The sequence below is a fragment of the Pipistrellus hanaki genome (genome assembly GCF_964339955.1).
Source record: "Pipistrellus hanaki genome assembly, chromosome: 15".
Classification (NCBI taxonomy): Eukaryota; Metazoa; Chordata; class Mammalia; order Chiroptera; family Vespertilionidae; genus Pipistrellus; species Pipistrellus hanaki.
Window position 1 is genome coordinate 36,290,278 of NC_140517.1, and position 22,708 is coordinate 36,312,985.

Genomic DNA, 22,708 nt, shown 5'->3' on the forward strand with positions numbered 1-22,708 from the left:
GGGTAGTAAGTACAACATATATGTCAGAACATCCCCTGTACATATATATGCATATATTTCTGTACAATCTATGACAGCAATTTCAACCTGTGTGCTGTAAAACTAATTTTTAAAACATGTAATACCTGATTACTTAGTCAGGGCATTGACCTATTTTCCTTTAGATTGTTAAATAAAAAATGACAACGGCCAACACAGCAGCCATACTGTGTGAATGAACCAAAGTTATACCTATTTTTTGTCAGATCGGCAAAACAATATATTCTTGGTGTGCCACCAAGTTTTAGTAATTAAAATATGTGTGCCATGAGGTGAAAAGGGTTGAAAATCACTGATGTATGGGATTGCAGTGGAAAGTAGTTTGAAGGAGGGAGTGGAGGGTAACATTGTGAACTGGTGTCACAGCCTCTCTGGAGAGGACTTGGCCATTGATCTTGGGGGTGGACTGTCATTGGATTAGTTGCTCAGGCTAACTTGGAAAGCCACAAGATGGGGCCCTGGCTCGCTCACTCATTCTTTGCTTTGCCTTGCCATGCCTCAGTTTCCTCATCTGGAAAATTGAGGTCTGGATTAGGAGACCAAGTTTAGAGGGATAAATAGGAGTTTAGTAGGTGCCTGCAGCTGTCGTCATCATCACCTTTGCCTACGCCATTGAAGAAGGCGGTAGGAAGAAAAAGCATTTTATTGTGGCAGTTACTGGTTTTGTGGTCTCAGGTTTTCTCCTCTCTGCCTCAGTTTTCTCATCTGTAAAGTGACAGTAATAATTGCACTTAACTTGGGAGCACAGAATTGAACCTAACGTATTGTGCCAGTCAGTGGACCTGTCCAGCTTCCCAGAGCTCTGAAGGTGGGTATCGCCTGCAGTGTGCTGATGGGGTGCACAGGACTCTTATTACCACCTGGCACGCAGGAATCCTGCAGCAAGTGTGAGCATTAGTATTGTGGTTTTGTTGGTGAACCGCTGAAGGGGCAATACACTCAGAAAAAGGAATAGGAGACTTATCTCCTTCTCAAACAAATGCCTGCTTTTTGAGGCTCAGTGTCCTCCACTAAGTGACGGCAATAACTGTACCCTTCACTGGCTTACTGTGAAGACCGGATACCTAGCAGTGCCTTACAGAGAATTAGCTCTCAAATAAACATCAACTGCTGCCAATCACTGCAGTGTCACCTTGGGCAAGTCACTCACTCTCTGTACCTCAGCTTCCCCTTCTGAAACATGGAGCCAGTAATGAGGTGTACTTCTCCCTCTGTCGTAACCCCCCTCACATTAAAGGTAACCAGTATCCTGACTCCCATGATTATCATTGTTTTTTTCTTTATAGTTTTGCTACTTCTGTGTGCCTGTCTACACAACATGTTTTGCTTGTTTTGTAACTTAATGTGAATGCAATCATACAATGTGTGCTCCTTTGTGTTTGGCGTCTTTCATTCAACATTATGTTTGTCAGATTCAACTATGATTACGACTCATTCCTTTTCATGGTTGTGTATTTTCCACAGTATGAGTATACCAGTTTGTTTCTCCATTCTTTTTTTTAATCTTTATTATTGAAAGTATTACATATGTCTCTTTTTTCCCAATTGATCCCCTCCAGCTGCACCTGCCCTCCCCCTCCAGGCCCTCACCACCCATTGTCTGTGTCCATGGGCCATGGATATATGCATACAAAGTCCTTGGTTGATAATCTCCCACCCACCTGCCTTTCTTCCAAGATTGTGCACTCTGTTTTATGCTTCTATAACTCTGGATACACTCTGTTCATCAGTTTATTGTGTTAATTAGGTTCTATACATGAGTGAGATCATGTGATCTTGTCTTTCTCTGACTGACTTGTTTCACTTAGCTTGATACTCTCCAGGGCCCTCAATGCTGTCTCAAAGAGTAAGAGATTCTTCTTTTTTACTACTGCATAGTATTCCATGGTATAAATGTACCACAGCTTTTGGCTGTTTCTACATCTTAGCTATTGTAAATTGTGCTTCTATGAATGTAGGGGTGTATACATTCTTTCTGGTGTTTCAGGTTTCTTAGGACACATTCCTAGAAATGGGATCACTGGGTCAAATGACAGTTATGTATTTAATTTTTTTTAGGAAACTCCATACTGTTTTACATTATGGTTGCACCAGTCTGCGTTCCCACCAACAGTGTACTAGAGTTTTCCTTTCTCCACATCCTCCCCTCATTATCATTACAATTTTCATCTCTATGATGATCAGTGATTTTCAGCATTTTTTCATATGTCCCTTGGCCATCTGTATGTCCACTTTGGAGAAATGTCTATTTAGGTCCTTTATCTTTGTTTTGTTTTTAATTTAAATTCTTTATTGTTGGAAGTATTACCTTTACGTGCCGGGGCTGACCAGCAGACCCTAAGAAAAGAATGAATGATTACTCTGACACACATTTCTGTGAAAAGGAGGGCAAAGGGACTGTCTGGCTAAAAGAACCAGACAGCCCCATTCGCCTGCTTCCTTAGGCTTTTATTGTAACAACAGCTTGAACTAAAATTAACTATTAGATACTATCATCAGGGTAAGTATCCTTGAGAAGACACATGCATCTGTAGTGTCCTTTAAGTAAGAACATCTGGAAGATTCCAGTAAATACCCGGTGGCTCAGACACTGGGGATGTGCCCACAACCAAGGCACATGCCCTCGACCGGAATCGAACCCAGGACCTCTCAGTCCACAGGCTGATGCTCTATTCACTGAGCCAAACCAGCTTCAGCTCTGCTCTACTCTTTATGATTTCCTTCCTTCTGCTTACTCTGGGCTTTTCTTGTTGTTCTCCTTCTAGTTCTTTAAGTTCTAGGGTTAAATAGTTCATTATTAATTTTTGTGGGTTTTGTTGTAGTTTGTTGTGTTTTGTTTTGTTTTCTGTTAATCGTTACCCAAGGACATTTTTCCATTGATTTTTAGGGAGAGTGGAAAAGAGAGGGAAGACAGAGAGAAACATTGATGTGAGAGAAACATATCCCTGCACAAGCCCCAGCCAAGGTCTGGGCCAGGGAGAAACCTAAAACTAAAGTGCAGGAGCTTGACTACAATTGAACCTGGGACCTTTCAGTCTACAGACTGATGTGCTATCAACTGAGCCAAAATGACTAGGGCAGTTTTTCTTGTGTTTTTTTTTTTTTTTTTTTTTTTTTTTTGAGGTAAGCCTGTACTGCTATGAACTTCCCTCTTAGAACTGCTTTTGAATTTTCCCAATGATTTTGAGTTGTTGTGTGTTCATTTTTGTCTGTTTCCAGGAAGTTTTTTTATTTCTTTCTTGATCTCTTTGGTAACCCAATCATTGTTTAATAATATGCTATTTAGCTTCCAACTGTTTGAATGTTTTTGAGTGTTTTTACTGTAGTTAATTTTTAATTTCATTCCACTGTCATCTGAGAAGGTGTTTGATATGATTTCAATCTTCTTGAACTTGTAGAGACTTGTTTTGTGTCCTAACATATGGTCTGTCTTTGTGAGTGGCCATGTGCACTTAAGAAGAATATATATTCTGCAGCTCTAAGGTGAATAATCTCTAAATGTCAATTGAATCCATTAGATCCATCGTATCCTTTAGAGTCACTGTTTCCTTGTTACTGTTTTGTCTTGAAGATCTATCCAGAGAAGTCAGCAGCGTGTAAGACCCCTACTGTGACTATATTGTTCATCTCTCCCTTAAAGTTCTCTAGAAGGTTTTTTTTTTAATGTATTTAGGTGCTCCTATATTTGGTGCATATATATTTACCAGGGTTATATCCACTTGTTGGCTCGATCCCTGTAGTATTATGTAGTGACCTTTTTGTCTCTTGTGATACCTTCATTTTAAAGTGTATTTTGTTGGATATGAGTATTGCTACTCCTGCTTTTACTTTACCATTTTTTATTTTCCCATCCCTTCAGTCACATCTTTTGTGAATCTTTTGTTCTGAGGTGGGTCTCTTGTAGACAGCCTGTATAGTTGGGTTGTGTTTTTTTTTTATCCATTCATCTACTCTATGTCTTTGATTGGAGCATTTAATCCATTACATTTAAGGTTATTATTGATAGGAACTTAAATATTGCAATTTTAATTATGTATGCCTATATTTCTCTTTTTATTTCTTCTTCCCATTGCAGCAGTTCCTTTAGCATTTCTTGTAATGCTGGCTTTGTGGTGATAAACTCCTTTGAAAAACTCTTTATCTGACCATTTATCTTTTATAATAAAAGCCTAATATGCTAAGTGGTCACCCAAACATCCATTCAACCAATCAAGGCATAATATACTAATGATATGCTAAGGCCACTCAACCGCTTGCTATGACATTCACTGACCACTGGGGGCAGGGGGCAGATACTAGTCAACCAGTCATCCAGTTGCTGTGACATCCACTGACCACCAGGGGGCAGACACTCCAACTGGTATTAGCTTGCTGCTGGGGTCCAGCTGGTCGTGACTGAGCAAGACAGGCTGGACATGCCCTGGAGCCCTCCTGCGATCCCTCCCTGGCTGGCCAACCTCCCGTTAAGAGAGCTGTGGGACAACATGAAACATTTGTTGTTTATGCACAGCCTTGATTGTGCACCAGGCCTCTAGTTTTGAATAATAGCTTTGCTGGATATAGTAATCTTGGTTTCAGATTCTTGTTTTCTATTACCTTGAGTACTCATGCCATTCCCTTTTGTGCTGTACAGTTTCTGATGAGGAATCAGATGATAACCTTATGGGAACTCCTTTGTAGGTAACAGTTTGCTTTTCTCTTGCTGCCTTTAAGATTCCCTCTTTGTTTCTAATTTTTGGCATTTTAATTATAATGTGTTTGAGAATGGGCCTGTTTGGGTTCTTGCTTGGAACTTTCTGTGCCTTCTGAACTTGTTTAACTTTTTCCTTCACCAACTAAGGGAGGTTTTCTGCTATTATTTCTTTAAACATGTTCTCTATTCCTTTCTGCCTCATCTGGCATATCTACTATTCAAATATTGTAATGTTTCATGTTGTCCCACAGCTCTCTTAAGCTGTTCTAATTTATTTATTTATTTATTTATTTATTTATTTATTTATTTATTTTGGGGGCGGGGGGTGTTGTTTGTTTTAATCCTCACCAGAGGCCCTGGCCGGTGTGGCTCAGTGGATAGAGCGTCGGCCTGTGGACGGAAGGGTCCCGGGTTTGATTCCAGTCAAGGGCATGTACCTTGGTTGTGGGCACATCCCCAGTAGGGGGTGTGCAGGAGGCAGCTGGTCGATGTTTCTCTCTCATTGATGTTTCTAGCTCTCTATCCCTCTCCCTTTCTCTCTGTAACGAATCAATAAAAAAAAAAAATATATATATATATATATATATATATATATTTTTTTTTTTTTTTTTAATCCTCACCAGAGGACAGTTTTCCATTGATTTTTAGAGAGAGTGAAAGAGAGAGGGAAAGACAGAGAGAGATATGGATGTGAGAGAAACACATTGATTGGTCACCTCCTGCATGAGCCTTTACCAGGGCCCAGGCCAGAAAGGAGCCTGCAACCAAGGTCTATGCCCTTGACCAGAATTGAACCAGGTATCCTTCAGTCTGCTAGCTGACGCTCTATCCACTGAGCCAGACTGGGTAGGGCTATCCTGTTTTATAATTGTTTTTTCATTTTGGTTCTCAGATTGAGTGATTTTTTTCTATCCTGTCTTCTATTTCACCGATTCAATCCTCAACTTCCCCTAATCTGCTATTCCTTCCAATGTGTTCTTTATTTGTGCTATGTCATTCTTTATCTCTATTTTCCTAGTTACTATATCTTTTCTCTGTTGAGCATCTTTACCATCATTATTCTGAATGCTATATCTGATAAGATTTTTAGTTCTGTTTCATTTATCTCTTCTTCTGGAGAATTCTCTTGTTATTTCGTTTGGGGATTGTTTCTTTGTCTTCTCATTTTGGCTGCCTGTTTGGGTTTCTGACTATGTATTAGGTAGATATTGTACACCTCTCAATCTCTAATGCAGGACAGTGTCAATCCCTATTTCTGCTAATTAGATCAGGTAAAGACTCAAAGCCTCCAGAGACATCCTCTGCCTACAGACTGATTTGATTCAGTCTTGAATAGCCCTCAGGTAATGGTCCCTAGGTGTGGTAAGAGTTTTTCCAAAAAGGTGGGGCAATTGCTTCTGCCTAAAGTAAGGTGACCAGATTGTCCCTCTTTTGGTGGGACAATCCCGATTTCTAACAATTTTTCCCGCGTCCCGCCGCGTTTTAAAAAAGTCCCAATTTTTGGAAAAAATCTTTCCAATCTTTCCAAAAATCAGGAGTTTTTTAAAACGCCGTGGGATACGGGAAAAATTGTTAGAAATCGGGACTGTCCCGCCAAAAGCGGGATGATCTGGTCACCTTAGCCTAGAGGCTAATTGTTATTCTCAGTCTCTTAATGGGCCTCATCAACTTTACACTGTGGGGCCAGGTGTTTTCCAAAAGATGGGTCAACTGTCTTATCCCACACAAAACTACTTGCATAGCAAATTCTGGTGAGAAAAATGACCTCCACAGCACAAGGGAATGACTCAGCACAGGAAACTGGGGTGTTTGCCTTCTGAGTTCTAACCCCAGAGTCCCCAACCCTGGCTTCTGCTCACACAGCTCCAGTCCACTCTCTTCTCCCTCTGCTGTACCACAAGATGAGTGGCTGCACAGGGTATTTTGTGTGTTGGCCCTTTAATAGGGTGCCTGCATTTCTAGCCATCTTTCCCTAGCAGTTAGCAAGCCCACTACTTTTCACAGCCAGATGTTATGTGGGCATCTTTCCCACTTCTGGTACTCTGAGCCAGGGAGTCCAGCTTGGGGTTTAGACCTCAGAGTTCTCAGTGGCAACCCCCACAACTGAAATATCTCTCTAGAACTTCAGCTGCTGTCTGTGGGAACCTGGCTAGCCCTTTTATGACTTTGCACTTCTACCAGTCTCTGTGGTCTCCACTTTCATCCTCAGTTATCAGAGTTCTCTCTGGCCAGTCTTCAATAGATTATTCAGAAAGTTTTCTGTATTTTCGTTGTAATTCCAGTTTGGTCCTGGGTACATGTCCAAGCAGCATCCACTTACTCTGCCACCATTTTTTATTCCATTTATCCATTCTTTTGACTAACATTTGAAAATACTTATACCCATCTCTCAGGGCACAGGTGTGGAGTCATCTACACCATGATCCTAGAAGAGGAAGTACTGGATCATCCATTATGCCTATCTTCACATTCAATAGATATTGCTAAAATAAATAAATAAATAAAAATTAAAAAAATAAATAAATAAAAAATCTAAGTGGTTGTACCAACTTATAACCAGCCACATAAAGGATTTAAAAAAAAAAAATGTTTATTGATTTCAGAGAGGAAGAAAGGGGGAGAGATAGAAACATCAATGATGAGAGAGTCGTTGATTGGCTGCCTCCTGCACAACCCCACTGGCATGAACCCACATTCTGGGCATGTGCCCTTGACCGGAATTGAACCTGGAACCCTTCAGTTCGCAGGCTGTTATTCTATCCACTGAGCCAAACTGGGTAGGGTCCATATAAAGGATTTCAGTTACTCCACATTCCCACCAACCTGTGTATTGTCAGACTTTTACATTGTTACCAGTCCAGTGGGAGTATAATGTAAGGTTTGCTTTTTATCTAAATATTGAATTTTTAAGAACAAAGTGAACACATCAAGTTAAAAAATGACACAGATGGTATGTGGGAGATGGCAAAAACCCAGAGGTTTTGGAAACATGGTACTAACTTGTGTTTCTGTTTCAGCTGACTCCACGGGAACCCACTCCCTCTACACGACGTACCAGGACTATGAGATCATGTTCCATGTCTCCACTCTGCTCCCTTATACCCCCAACAACAGGCAGCAGGTCAGTAGGGTCCAGCTGATAATTTCCCAAGGCACTCTTTCCCCACAGCTGCTAACTGGCTGCCTGCCTGGCACTAGTGGCTCTGGTGTTGTCCTGTGCAGCAGTTGGAGACCTTTAGCCTTGGACCCCTGCACCACAGTCCCATCACCTGGGTCAGTTGTCATTTAATGGTAGTTTTTTCTTAGCTGTTCTTTGGCCTCTGCCCCAACTATACTCTAGGGCCTCTTTGGTCATTAGGGAGCATATGAAAAAAAGAAAAAAAGTGAACATGTCAACATTCTTTTAACTGCAACTGAATGAAATGCAAACCAAACTGGCATAAACAAAAAGTGGGATGAGCTTCACTATATGATTCTCAAGTGTTGCAAGAGTACTAGCTTTACGTATGGCTAGATCCAGGGCTTAAACAGTGTTAGGAATCCTTCCATTCCTGACCTTTGCTTTTCTTCATAGTGTTCTTATTTATAGGTCTTCCCAAGAATCAAAGATACCCATTAGCAGCACTTACATCATATCCCTTTAGCATAGCCACCTCAGGGGAGAGTGGTGCCTTCCAGGTGTCCCAGAGACATTTTAGCACTAAATCTCATTAGATCACTTGCCAGTCCCTAGGCTTGGGGTAGGGATGGACTGGGCTGAGTGACCTAGCCTGAAGTACATGCCCACCCCTAGCGAGAGTGATTGGGGTCAGGAAGGTGCTTTCCAAAAGGGGATTGCTGTGGCTGCCAGAAGGAGGAAGAGGTGAGGTGCTGGTTGGGCAACAACAGCTAATGCCCACTGCCAGGAGGCTCCTCTCCTAGACACACCATGCAGACTCAGTCAAGGAGCAACTCTTCCTAATTTCTAATGAACAGAAACCCTGCAGACTCTCAATGATTAGGGATATGTATATTTTTTCCATTGGTTCAAGTGGCATTGTAGATGTTATATGCCAGAAATGGTCAACTCAGTTATTTCATAACGTTAACAGCATGCTATAAGAGGATTGGCCTTAGAGTTAGACCTGAGGGTGAGGTCTTTCTGCACCACTTCCTAGCAGCATGACCTGACCTCTCTGAGCCTCAGGTTCCTCCTCTGTAAAATGGATGGAATGATAGTGCCCGTGTCTCGGTTTCATTGGGGAAGGTTCCTGCACTCTTGCTTGAAACTAGAGTACAAGGCAGATCCTGACCAGCGGGGCAGGGGAAGCGGTACCTATTTCTAGGTATTTGGGAAGTATGGGGGAGGGTGGAAGCTTGGGTTTGTTTTATTGTTTTATTTATTTATGTATTTCTTTATTTAAAGATTGGTTTTTAGAATCAGGCAGAAGTAGATTCAAATTCTGAGTCTTTCCCTCTGTGTCTTTGTGACCCAGAACAAGTTGTGTAACCACTGTGAGCCTAAGTCTTTTCATCAGTAAAAGGGGGATAGGATGAGTTAATGCCTCAAAGGACTGTTGTGAAGATTAAATGAGATTGCATCTTTAAGATATGGGTATAAGCCCTGGCCAGTGTTCTCAGTGGTTAGAGCATGGTCCCCTGCACTGAAAAGTTGTGGGTTTGATTCCCAGTCAGGGAACAAACTCTGATTACGAGTTCAATCTCCAGTCAGAGTACATGCATGAGGCAACCATTTGATCTCTCTCTCTTTTTTTCTCCCGCTCTCTTTCTCTCTCTCTCTCTCAAATTAATGAAAACTATCATATATCCTCAGATGAGGATTTAAAAAAAAAAAAAGATAGGGTATAAAATGCCAGCCATAGTAAATGAGTATTTTTATCTGGAAATTTACTTAATCCAGTTTAAAACACACTTAAAGAACTAACAATATAACAAAATGATGTGAGTCATGTTTCTAAGAGTGTCTGCATTTCCCACTGTGGCTACCTCATATAGAACTACACACAGCTCTTATCTGTGGATTCCTAATAGTTACATGAAGGCTAAACTTAGGTAAATAAGAACCATGTAATTTCAGCAAGTAAGTAATATGCCATGAATACATCACCTCCTACAAAGGTTGCAGAGTCTCCCTTGGACTGACAAGTAAGGGAGAGAGTACAGGGCTCCCATAAGCCTATATGAAGCTGAAGTTGGCCCAGTCTTCTCAACTCAGCTGTCCCAGGGAAGGGGCAGTGGGTTGGGATCAACTCTGTGGGCTGTCTCTGGTCTGCCTCTGCCATTGTCCATGAGTGTAGCCTTGAGCAAATTGAAAGCTGCCAGCCCATGCTGCCCTCCAGTAGATGTTTCTTGAGTACCTACTGTGTGCTAGGCATTGCTTCTGGCACTGAGGAGACAGCAGTGAACAGCAAACAAAACAGACAAAATCCCTGTTCTCATGAAGCTGACATATTAGTGCGAAGAGGCAGATGAGAAAACAAATGAAGACGGAAAAGCTACTGTTTGCTAAGTGTCAATAAATATTAAATAACAGGGACAGAAGAGCAGAGATTGGAGTATTGAGGGGGTGAGATCTGGGATAATACACTCAGCAAAGGCTTCTGTGGGAGGGTGACATTTCAGCCAAGACCAGGAGGGAGTGATGTGGGTATCTGCAGAAAGAATATTTCAGGCAAGAGACCTTATGCAGAGGCCTTGAGGACAAAATGTTTCTGGCATGTTTGAGGAGCAGCAAGAAGCCAGCGTGGCTAGAGCAGAGTGAGCAAAGGGGAGTGTGAAAGGAGATGTCAGAGAGATGATGAGGACAGCATGCCTGGAGCCCCCTGGGCCATGTGGCAACTGAGTGAGCCACAGGAGATCTCTGAGCAAGGAAGGACATGATTATCCCAGGTGTCCCAGTTCCCTCAGACCAGTGGTCAGCAAATTCATTAGTCAACAGAGCCAAATATCAACAGTACAACAATTGAAATTTCTTTTGAGAGCTGAAAACCGACTTCTGCGCATGGGCCACAAAGTTTCAGTCGCACTGTACATGTGCACTGCACGTAGTATTTTGTGGAAGAGCCACACTCAAGAGGCCAAAGAGCTGCATGTGGCTCGAGAGCCGCAGTTTGCCGACCACTGCCTCAGACTGTGGGGCAGGTGGGAATAGCAAGACAGTGAGGAGACTGCTGTGATTGTCCAGATAAGATCCTGGAGCCAAGTCGAACTTTGACGCTTTTCTCTCCCATTGTATTTCCCATTTACCAGCTTCTACGGAAGAGGCACATAGGAAACGACATTGTGACCATCATCTTCCAGGAACCAGGGGCACTTCCTTTCACCCCCAAGAACATCCGCTCACACTTTCAGCATGTCTTCATCATTATCCGAGCCCACAACCCCTGCACTGACAATGTTGGCTACAGGTATGCACCTCCGCACGTATCCAGGGCATTGCCCCACCTCGCCCCTATTTCCTTAAATCCCAAAAGCTATTTCCAACATCGAGGCAGCATGCAGAGAGACAGACAGCGAGCAGTGAGATAGCTCAGGTGGGGTGCTTTCTGTGTTTCATGTTTGTGCTTCAGTGGGAGAGCTCTTTCCACACACTCGCCCACCTTATAAGAGAATGATTCTCAGCCAGAAAGTGGCATAGTGCCCCAATTTTTATATTTTCCAGGAGTTTTGAGAAAACCCACTTCTATCTGACTTAAGGCAAGAAAGCAGTTGTATGTATTGGCTCTCACAAATGACAAGTTCAGGCCTAGCTAAATTTGTTCCATTGTCCTCTACGTTGTTTTATTTGTTGGCAGCTCTGAGCACATCTTTCCAGCTGCAAATCCAGCAAAAAGAGAGTTTGCCTTTCCTGTGAAAAGAAACTACAGAACTGAGGCTTGTTTACCTGGCTGAGGCTCAGGTGCCCATGCAAGAGCAAAACCTCCAGCTACACCTAGGCATCAGGTGTGTGAGGAGTAAGGTCCCAAGAGGAAGTCGGTAGAGGGAAGGATGGAGGCAGGGCAGGTAGGAACTCCCTTGTGTTTCCTGAGGTTTTTAGTTTACAGATCAAGTGACACAGGCCTCAAACCCATTCAGTATCTTCTCTAGGCACAAGTTGTCACCCAGTCCCCAAATGAAAAGCACTCTGGGTGTGGGGTGAGGATAGAGTTGTGGTCCTTGAAAAACCAGCCAATCACTAGTTCAGGCCCAGAGTCAGCAGTTTACCCTGGAGCAGTGCTGCAATCTCTGGGGAATGGGCTAGGAAGTGATATTTTCCATCTTTTGAAAGTGATTTGAAATTCAAAATATAGAAAAGGTAAAATTAAACAGTAAAAAATGATCTAAGTCTCCCACCTTTGCTTCTTAGTGGATTGACAACGAGAAGTGGGGGAGGTCTAAGTGCATGCACAGGCCGCACTCTGCCTGCGGTCCGGTCTGGGGACTTTCTCCTAGGCGCAAATGAAGAACTGAGTTCGTCTGTAGCCTAGGCAACAAGCCTTCAGCGTGAAGTTTAAGTCTCCCACTTTTGACCCCACACTAACCCAGTTCCCTCACAGAGGCAACTCCTAGTAGCAGTTTGTTATACATTAGAGGCCCGATGCACAAAGATCTTGCAAAATAGACCTTCTTCCCCTGGCTGCCGGCACCAGCTTCCTTCTGGCACTAAGGACCCAGGCCTTAGCTCTGGCTGCTGCCTTCCGCCTTCTCTCTGGCCCTGCCGCCCTCCTGTAGCTCTCTCCATCCCCTCGCGCCCAACCTGCCCCCCTCATAGCAGGAGTCCTGCCCAGCCCCAGCAGCTCTGCAAGAGCTTTGCAGGGACAGGCTGGGGGGAGGCAGTGGGGGGAGGAGGTGCGGGGGAGGGGGGGGGTGATGACGATACTTGCATCCTAGCCTGGCCACCGCCACCTTTGTCATGTCAATTTGTATATTCCATCTTTATTAGATAGGATTCTGCTATTTTGTGCACATTCAGGCAAATACGGGTTTTTCTTTTCTACCTTTTTAATACAGAAGGTAGCATATCACACACACTAACCTGCACTTCGTATTTTTTCACTTAATAGTCCTTGAGAGCTTCCCAAACCAGTATACAAGTGCTTTTTCATTCCATAGGACTGTGTAATATTCCATCATAGGGATACCTGAGAATCTTCCTCCATCCCTGTCATTTGGGTTGTTTCCTTTTAAAAAAACCATCCAGCAATGAATAACCTATTTGTACTCTCATTGTACACATGTCCAAGTATACACCTGGAGAGATTCCCAAAAATGGAGAGACAAAGTCAAAGGCTATGTCTGTGGGTGCGTTGGTAGCCTTGGTGGAATTGCCAGAATCCATCAGTTTTTTCTCAGCTAGTGTCTGAGAGAATTGAGGGCGTTCCCAGTGTGTGGCACTTGCTGTTAAGGACCATTGTGCTGGATGTGTGGCAAGGCCTCTATGCAACACAGGCTCAGGCCTAATCCCCCACTCCACCCCAGCCACCCCTCACCCCTTTGTTTCAGCAGCAGCTGCAAGTGCTTATGCCTTGTGGCTTGAGGTCACTCAGATGATATCCCATGTTCCTCAGCAGTTGAAAGATAGCCCTGAAGAGGAAAGATAGAGTTGTGCCTGGGTGCATGCACATACTCGGAGGAGGAAGTAGTCCTCTCATCACACATCAGAGGCAGAGGCTGAGCAAGGTTGGGTGGGCCTTCTCCCCTTCCTCCCTACCACCCTAAAAAGTACAGAAAATAATACAACAGAAGCCTGTGTGCCTACCACCAGATTTAACAGATGTTAACATTTTGCCGTATTTGTTCCAGCTCTCTCCTCTTCATTTTTAAGAAAGTAAATGTTAGAGATACAATCAAAGCTGCATCCTCACCCTCCTTAACTCTTTCCCCACAGGCCACTCCTCTCTGGACAAACCTTACCCTGTCCCCGCTATGTTCCCAAATACATTTCTGTCACAGCACTCATCACCCCTTAAAAATGACTTAGTGATGTGGCCCTTGCCTCCCTTGAAGGAAACCCTGTGTCATGTCTATCATGGCACAGTGCTTGCCATAAGTGGGTCCTTGAGACATTTTTGCTAGCTAGACAAATACCTTGCCCAAACACCAGGGACACTGAGGAAATAGTTGCTGAATAACTGTGAATACTCTAGAAATACTTAATGAGCTACAGTGAGCAGGTGACCTGGTAGTCACATGTCTCTAGTGGTGGGACAAGTTGTTCTCTTTTCCCATTTCACGTGTGCTGTTTCCAAATAGTACACCAGCATCCCTGCAGCCTGGGAGCTGTGAAAACCCAGCCCCTCCTGCTAGAGAAGTTAGAGTTCAGTGTTCTGGTTGTCCAGAAATCTTCAGCAGCTTACAGTTTCATGATTTTTTAAAATCATGAATCAGGACTATGGGAAAAGCCAAAATTTGTCACTGTAAACAGCCACGTGCTGAATGGAGAAGATGAAAAGCTATTCACATATGTAAAGCACAGTCTGAATGCACTGTTGTTTAATTAGAGTAGAGAGACTGGTGAGGTCATCTCATCCATCCCTCTGCCTGGGGACAAGGCCATGCTCACAGAAGAAAATCTGTGTGGCCTTTGAAGAGCCTTTTCACTTGAAAGTGCCACTTTCTGTCAAACCTATACACATTGTATGTGGTAGAAATCTGTTTCTTCTTTGTCTGTCCAAGATTAAATATTTAATTTTCTTTAAATTAATTAGTATTAAGAGCCTATGATGGTGCTGGAGAACCAACTAAGCCGGGGTGGCACCTACTCACATGGCCCTCCTAATACCTGGAACAGGGTCTCTGGACAGTGGACTGTGGAGGTGGAGAGAAGGGGTCTGGGCTCATTGCAGGCATCATGCAGGATCTCCCTCAGCAGTCTGCACCTTGGTCCCTTTCAGTCCTGCTTCATGGGAAAGCCACAGTAATCCTTGCAGATTGTCAGTCTGATTATCTCTCTCTTGCCTAGTGCCTGCATCAGCCAGGGACCTAGCAAGACACAAATGTCCCCCTCAGGGTTTTAGCTGAAGAGATTAATGAACTGACTACTAACAGCGTGGGTAGGTTAAGGGAACATATACATGAAAGTGAGGCATCTAGGGATCAGCAGCAGCAAGGGAAAGTTTCTGGAAGTTAGGGAGAGGTATGGCTTTGGGAGAGGGGCCACCTAACAAAAGCTATGGTTGTGAGTAAAGGACCAGGGACCAAGGACTACAGCTATCTCCACTATCAGAGCCCTGCAGAGAGGCAGTGAAAATAAATAAATACTCCACCTTCTCTCTCCTCTCACCTTCCCATCACTTGCCTGTGCTTCTGTTGGCTGAATTCACTTGGAAGACAGAGGGCACAGGAACACAGGTGAAAGTGACAATTTGTAGAAACCTACCTTCCAGGATGCTGAGCAGGTAGAGAATGGCAGGGACTGGATCTGAGAGCATAGATGGTAGATACCTGGCCCAGATAGTTAAATGCTTGCTAATTCTCATGATCAGGATGAAAAGTGCTAATACACTTGACCCCTGGTGACCTTACTAGCCTCCTGCTCTTTACTCTCTGAGCTCTGGCTCTTTCCTGGCCAGGCACATGCTACACTCTCTCTTTCGCTCTTCCTCTGGCTCCTGCTTAGCCTTAGATCCCAAGCTTCATTGTCACTTCCTCAGAAAGGCCCTCTCGGATTCCCCATCCAAATCAGTTCCTTCTATTGTTCTGTCATATCCATTCCTTTTTTTGTCTTTATAAGTTAACTAGAGGCCTGATATATTAAATTAGTGCACTGATAGGGTCCCTAGGCCTAGCCAGCGATTAGGGCTGATTGGGACCTTCTGGCTGCTGGCCGGGCCCTCCTTTCCCTGGCAGCCAGCTGCTGGCTGGGGCCTTCCTTCATTCTGCACTGCCCCCAGTGGTCAGCACATGTCATAGCAAGTGATCCAACAACTGGTTTCCTGGTTGAACTCCCAAGGGGACACTGCACATTAGACTTTATATAGATAGATTTGTGAGTATGTTTCTCCTCCTAGATTAAAGGCTCAGGAGGGTAGGGCCCATTATATCCCAATGCCCAAGGAATGGGCATCCCAGAAATGGTTGTCAAATGAATATTGTACTGGCCACCTTGTGTTGGGAGTCAAAACCAAAAAGCTTACATAGTGTTTGGGGCTCATGGAATATGTTTTAATCAAGAATCTCATTATTTAGCCCTAGCTGGTTTGGCTCAGTAGATAAGAGCATCAGCCTGTGGACCGAAATGATTCAGAATTTGATTCCAGTCAAGGGTACAGGCTCCTTCCTAGTCCTGGTCAGGGCTTGTGCAGGAGGCAACCAATCAATCTGTTTCTCTCACATCGATATTTCCTTCTGTCTTTCTTTCTCCTTTCCACTCTAAAAATGAATGGGAAAATATCCTCAGATGAGGATTAAAAAATACTTTTTTAAAATCTCATAATTTAAAAAATTGTCCTACAGTACAAAGAGAAACAGTAGATCTCTTTTTTTTATATATATTAGAGGCCCAGTGTACGAAATTCATGCATGAGGGGTTCCCCTCAGCTTAGCCTGCACCCTTTCCAATCTGGGATCTCTTGGGGGATGTCCAACTGTCGGATGACCAGCAGTCGGACATCTCTCTCACAATCCAGGACCACTGGCTCCTAACTGCTCACCTGCCTGATCACCCCTAACTGTCCCCCCCTGCTGGCCTGGTTACCCCCAACAGCCCCACCCCCCCCACCCCCCCTGCTGGCTAGTTGCCCCCAACTGCCTCCCCTCCACTGGCCTGGTTGCCCCTAATTGCCCCCCCATGCGGGCCTGGTCACCCCATGCAGCCTGCTGCTCAGTCATTTGGCCTCCCCTCACTAACCCCCCTGCTGGCCTAGTCACGCCATGCAGCTTGTTCGGTTGTCCGTTCAGTTGCGATGGTTGCTTAGGCTTATATTTATGTACTAGAGGCCCGATGCACAAAGATTCATGCAAGAATAGGCCTTTCTTCCCCTGGCTGCCAGCACCGCCTTTGCTCCAGTCCGGAGGCACCTTTCCGCCTTTGCTCCAGCCAGAGCTGCTTTCTGCCTCTCACTTTGTTGCATCAATTCCCTCCTTATTGGCTGTGGGTGCCGCCATCTTTGTCACAAAGTTACAGTCAATTTGTATATTTCATCTTTATTAGATAGGAGGATAGATATTTTTTAAATTGATTTCAGAGAAGAGAGAGAGAGGCAGAAACATCAATGATGAGAGAGAATCATTGATCAGCTGCCTCCTGCATGCCCCAAACTGGGGATCTAGCCTGTAACCCGGGCATGTGCCCTGACCAGGAATTGAACTGTGGCCTTCTGATTCATAGGTTGACACTCAACCACTGAGCCATGCCAGCCTGACAGAAAGTCTTTTATAACACCATACTCTCGAGTTGAAGTTGTTGTAGAGACCCAGTACCATACTCAAAGGAAAAATTAATGAACTTATTGCTCACTCATTTACAGCAACTCATACCATTTTTTTAATCATCATATGTAAAAAGCATTACTTGCAGTGACTCTGTAGCTCCTTGAAATGTCTTTCATCAAGAGTCATCCTCCTCAGTCCTGGGTGATCACTTTGGCAGATGCCACTGCCTATTCGCTTGATGTTAGAAATTATCTGTCTTTTAACCTCTGGGTCTCAGCTTAGTTTGGTTATTAGAATGTCCAAAGATACTTGTCAAATCTCCAAATTCTTTCCCCAAAAGGCTCAGGGCTGCTTCTGCCTGGAAGCCTCCATGGACCAAGTGGCTGGAAGGCTTACCTCTCCTCTGTTTCTCCGCCTTGCACTTGTTTCCCTGACTGCCGTGTCTCACCTGTCCAGGGTTGGAGCACAAAGAGAAAAGACCAGGAGGTGTCACTGAGATTGATTGAAGCTGGCTGCATGCTCTCTGGGCTCCTGCTAAGGGTCGCCTAGAAGGCCCTTAGCTGGGGATGGGCAGGGATAATGGGGCTCACCACCCAGCTTTCCCTAAATATTCACTCCCTCTCTCTATAGTTTGCATAGTGGGTGAGGAATTTGGGGGAACCGGTTTTATATCATTTCTTTTTTTCCATTCTCATTTGCTATCTGATTTTTATCATGGTGGCATCTTGGTCAAAACTGAAGTAGGCAGGGTTCCATTATAACTTCCTATAACAGTGAATTTTCAAAATGACCTTGATGAGATTATTTATATCACTCAGGTATTCTACAGTAGTGCTGCTTAATTCACCCTCCCCCCCTTAAACTCAGTGATTCATACATTTGCAGGTGAGCTGAGATCTAGCTGGCCTTGGTTCCAGGGCACAGGTCAGGTCTATGTCTACTCCACGTGGCCCTTATCCCTCTGGGACCAGTAGGCCATCTAGAGAGTGCTCATCTCATGGCAGGAGCACAGGAGGTGAGCCCAGCCCCCACCTCGCCACACATTGCATGCCTTTGCTTGACTAAATCAAGTCATGTGACCAGGTCCATGATCAGTGGGATAGGGGTAGACCTGCCCACAAAATATATATTACATATATATGTAAAATGAGAAAAATTGAAGTTAAGTGGTACAGGAGAATTATTCTTTAAATATCAACGATATTATAACATCTACTATATAAAAAGTAAAAAATGCACATATGTCCCCTAAGACTTACTAAAGTTTCCAGTCTAGTTAACTAGCAACTAACTAATTAGAGGTAGACTTCCATTCTTAAAAAGGTAAGCTCTGTTTCTAATCGTGTATTTTCTTTCTAAAGGGGATCTCAAATGCCTTTCTTTCTACCATCTAAATGATTTCTCCCTCTTCAGTATGGCTGTGACCCGATCCAAAGATGCTCCTCCTTTTGGTCCCCCCATCCCCAGTGGAACCACATTCCGCAAATCTGATGTCTTCAGAGACTTCTTATTGGCCAAGGTGATTAATGCAGAAAATGCTGCACACAAGTCTGACAAGTTCCACACTATGGCCACCAGGACCCGCCAAGAGTACCTTAAGGATCTGGCTGAAAACTGTATCTCCAACACACCCATCGATTCCACTGGCAAATTCAATCTCATCTCCCTGACCTCCAAGAAGAAGGAAAAGACCAAAGCTCGGGCAGGTGCTGAGCAGCACAGCTCAGGAGCCATTGCCTGGAGGGTGGCGGCTCAGGACTATGGCCAGGGGGTGGAAATTGACTGCATTTTGGGGATTTCCAACGAGTTTGTGGTACTACTGGACCTACGCACCAAGGAGGTGGTATTCAACTGCTATTGTGGGGATGTCATTGGCTGGACTCCAGACTCCTCAACGCTAAAAATCTTCTATGGACGAGGGGACCACATCTTCCTGCGGACCACAGAGGGCTCTGTGGAGGACATAAGGGACATTGTCCAGAGACTGAAGGTAAGGTCAAGACAGAAAGGGCTACAGCGGTTCTGTGGTTTGGCAGAGGCCTTACGAACCAATGAAATGCCTTTCCTCACCCTGTCAGTTAGACCATGACCCAAATTGGCCCCAAAAGAATCAGAATTGTCACATATACATAGGGATCTACTGGATCCTACAGCCTAGGTTTTTTCAGGGGAAGTTGTGGGTCAGGGATCTGAGATTGTCCTTGTCATTACCTTGGGAGGACAAAGGCATATTTATTCACTCTAGATGTTGATAGAAAACATAAGTTTAAGCTTATATTAAAAATGTAAGGTTACCTTCCAGAAGAATTAATAGAGTGAAAAGCTTCCAGGCCATTTAAGGACAGGGCATAAGCTAGGGGGGATGGGAGAGATATCAGAAAGCATGATAAAAGAAACAAAACAGCCCAGTGTGTGGCTCAGCGGTTGAGCATTGACCCAGGAACCAAGAGATTCCCAGTGAGGACAGAGGCCCAGATTGCAGGCTCAATTCCCAATAGTGGGAATGCAGGTGTCATTTTCAACATTGATGTTTCTATCCCTCTCTTCCTGTCCCTTCTCTCTGAAATCAATTTTTAAAAATACATTAACAAAAAAAACTGTAAAATTATATGGCACATCAGTAATCACAATAAATGTGAGCAGTTTAACTTCTCCTATTAAAAGACAAAGATTCAATATGGATAGAAATCTTAATCCTAGTGGGCAGCTCAGACTCAGACCACTGGCCAAACCAAGGGTGACAGATTGGTTTCAAGTCAGATAACAACTTAGTAACAACTATTTGAAACATTGTGCTAAGAAGTGCTTAGGTTGGCTTTGACTGGGCATCTCAATTGGTTAGAGCACATGTGTCAAACACAAGGCCCGCGGGCCAAATCCAGCCCGCCAGGCCTTGCAATGTGGCCCGCACCGCGCTGTCATCACTGCACTCCGCTGTCAGTTTATGACATTGTCAGTTTATGACTGTTCAGTAAACCATTCGGCCCGCGATTTAGGCTGGATTTTAGATTTTGGCCCCTTCTCTGATTGAGTTCGACACCCCTAGTTAGAGCATTGTTCCAATGCACCAAGTTTACAGATTCAATCCCCAGTCAGGGAACATACAAGAATCAACGAATGAATGTATAAATAAATGGAACAACAAATCGATCTCTCTCCCTTTCTTCCTCTCTCCCTCCCTTTTCTTCCCTCTCTATCTGCCCCTCTCCCTTTCTCTCTCAAATTAATAAATTAAAAAAAAAAAAAATACTCAGGCCACATCTGAGGTCCATGAGAAGGAATGCTGTGGTCAGTGATTGGCTGTCAGTGAGTTGAACAGAATGGCACATCATGGGTGCAAAATAGAGAAGGTAGCCTAGCATAGGAGTTAACACAGGTTCAGGATTCTGAAGGCCTGCCTTCAAGTTCTGGCACTGCCGCTTACCAGCCATGAGACCTTGAGCCAATTTGTTTAACTCCTATGTGACTCAGTTTCTCTATCTGAAAATAGGAATGATAATCATCCTATTTTGGGTGATTGCTTTAAGCATTAGATGAGTTATATTGCCCAGATAAGCTTGCTTGAGTTGGTGGACTGTGGCCTCCGGATGCCACTGTCTGCTGGCTGTCTTCACCTTTCTAGACCTTTGCACTCTCTGATTCAGTTCAAATGATTGGTAAAGCCCTGCTATCAGCTTCCCTCACTTTAAAAATCCATGCTCAGGTTTAGTATTTAGATTTTCCATTGGGATATGAAGTCCATAAACAGAGCCTCTGCTTTGCTCACTTGCTTATTTCATTTCCATAGATAAGGGATGGCACATAGTAGCTGTTTAATCAGTACTGATTAGTTGGGTAGTTGAATGGGTTTATTGAGCCCTGCTTCTATGTAATCATTTTATATGCATGATTTTACAATCCTCCAACCACCCCCATGGAGTATAAAGTGCTGTTCTTTTACCACTTGACAGATGAAATTGAGACTCAGAGAAATAGAGATGTTCACATAAGGTTATACAGCCAGTAGGTGGCAGACTAAGATCTAAATCCAGGTTTTTCTGACTCCAAAATCAATTTATGCCAGAACTCAAAACTGGTAGCCTACTGTTTACTCAGCATGTCCACTTGAGTGTCTATAAGCCCAAAAAACATGTCCAAGAGCAAACTCCTAGTTTTGCTTCCCTAGCCTCCCAGAGTTTTTCTGTCCTGGTAAAGGACAAGTTGGCACTTCATTTGTTGAGGTCAGAAGCCTTAGCATCAGCCTCACTCCCCTCTTTATATCACACACACATCCAATCTGTCAGCTCCACATCCAGTAGTCAGACTCTAGCTCCTTCTAGCCTTCTACAGCCTTCCCCCTGGCCTTTCCTGGATTAATAGCCTTCTTCAGACTCCATTGCCTCCACCCTTGCTGCCCTATAATCTGTTCTCAGGATGGTAGTCTGTTCATGTCACTGCTGTGCTCAAAACCCTCAGCTCACTCTAGGTAAAACCAAAGTCCTTATGGTGGCATGAGGTCAACCTCTCTGACCTCATCTCCCCATCACTGTCTCTGCTCCAGGCACACAGATTTTTGCTTTTCCCCAGTGTGCCAGGCAGGCATCCAACCTCAGGGCCTTTGCACTGCCCATGCCCTCTCACTGAAACAATTTTCCTGATCTGCACATAGCTCACTTCCTCCTCTCCTACAGGCCTTTATTCACATATCACTTTGCCAGTGGGGCCTCATTATCTAAAATTATAAACCCTCTCCACCCACTGCCCCTGCTTTAATTTTCTCTATAACTTTCCACCATTTGAAGTGGTTATATATTGTTCACCACTATCCCTCAGCACCAGGTCCAGCACCTGGTATGCAGTAAATATTCAGTGAACTTGTACTGAAAGCATGCATGTATAACACCTTGTAGTAAAAGCAAAAGTGAACATTTATGGAGAATTAACTGTGTCAGACCCCAACACCTTGCATGATTTTGCATTTCTTCCTCAAAGGGGCCCAGTGAGGGAGATACCATTGTCATCTCCACTTCACAGATGAGGAAACCGAGGCCCAGGGAGGTAAAGTGGTTTGCCCAGGACCCATAGTGAGTTAAGTGCCTGAGTTCTTCCTCCCCAAATCCTGAGAGCAGATTGCACATTTTACCCACATCCTCTTTGTGCCACTCCATTCCATGCCCACTTCATGCCTACTATGGGTGTGGTGCTTCTAGAGCACATTTCTGCAGCCCTCCTCACCATCTCAGTGCCCCAGAGCTCACTGAGAAACCAGGTGGCCAGGAAGTGATGGCATAAGCCATCTTCTGTGAAGGGCAGGCCCATCTAAAACAACTCATAAGAGCAAATCTCTCTTCTTAAATCTTTCGGGGTAAGGAGTCCACACCCTCCATGCCCACAGAATTGGGATTTGGACATCTTCTCTTGCTAAATAAATAAGTTTTATTATGTGCCTGGCCCTGGGTGGAGCAATGCTGAGACATAGCAGTGACTGTGATGGGCCCAGGCCTGCTCTTCTGTGGCTCCCACCTGAGGCCTAAGTACCAGGGTGCCAGAGGAACCTATCATGGGAGACACTCTCAACCAGCAGTGTGGCTGCAGCCCCAGACATATTCAGTTAGATACCAAACCTTAACATTCAAAGGATTTTAT

The 22,708-nt window shown here is 44.2% G+C and overlaps 1 protein-coding gene across 2 annotated transcripts in view; it reads left to right on the top strand.

Moving 5' to 3' along the window:
- The window catches only part of SIPA1L3 (signal induced proliferation associated 1 like 3), a gene marked incomplete at its 5' end in the record, with an annotated part of 149,084 nt that overhangs the window by 21,006 nt on the left and 105,370 nt on the right, over nt 1-22,708 (top strand). For both annotated transcript variants that reach the window (XM_084860829.1, XM_084860830.1), the window contains 3 exons: nt 7,750-7,853; nt 10,982-11,139; nt 18,497-19,073. In XM_084860829.1, coding sequence (XP_084716955.1) covers nt 7,750-7,853; nt 10,982-11,139; nt 18,497-19,073 — 839 coding nt within the window. The remainder of the gene's footprint in view (nt 1-7,749; nt 7,854-10,981; nt 11,140-18,496; nt 19,074-22,708) is intronic.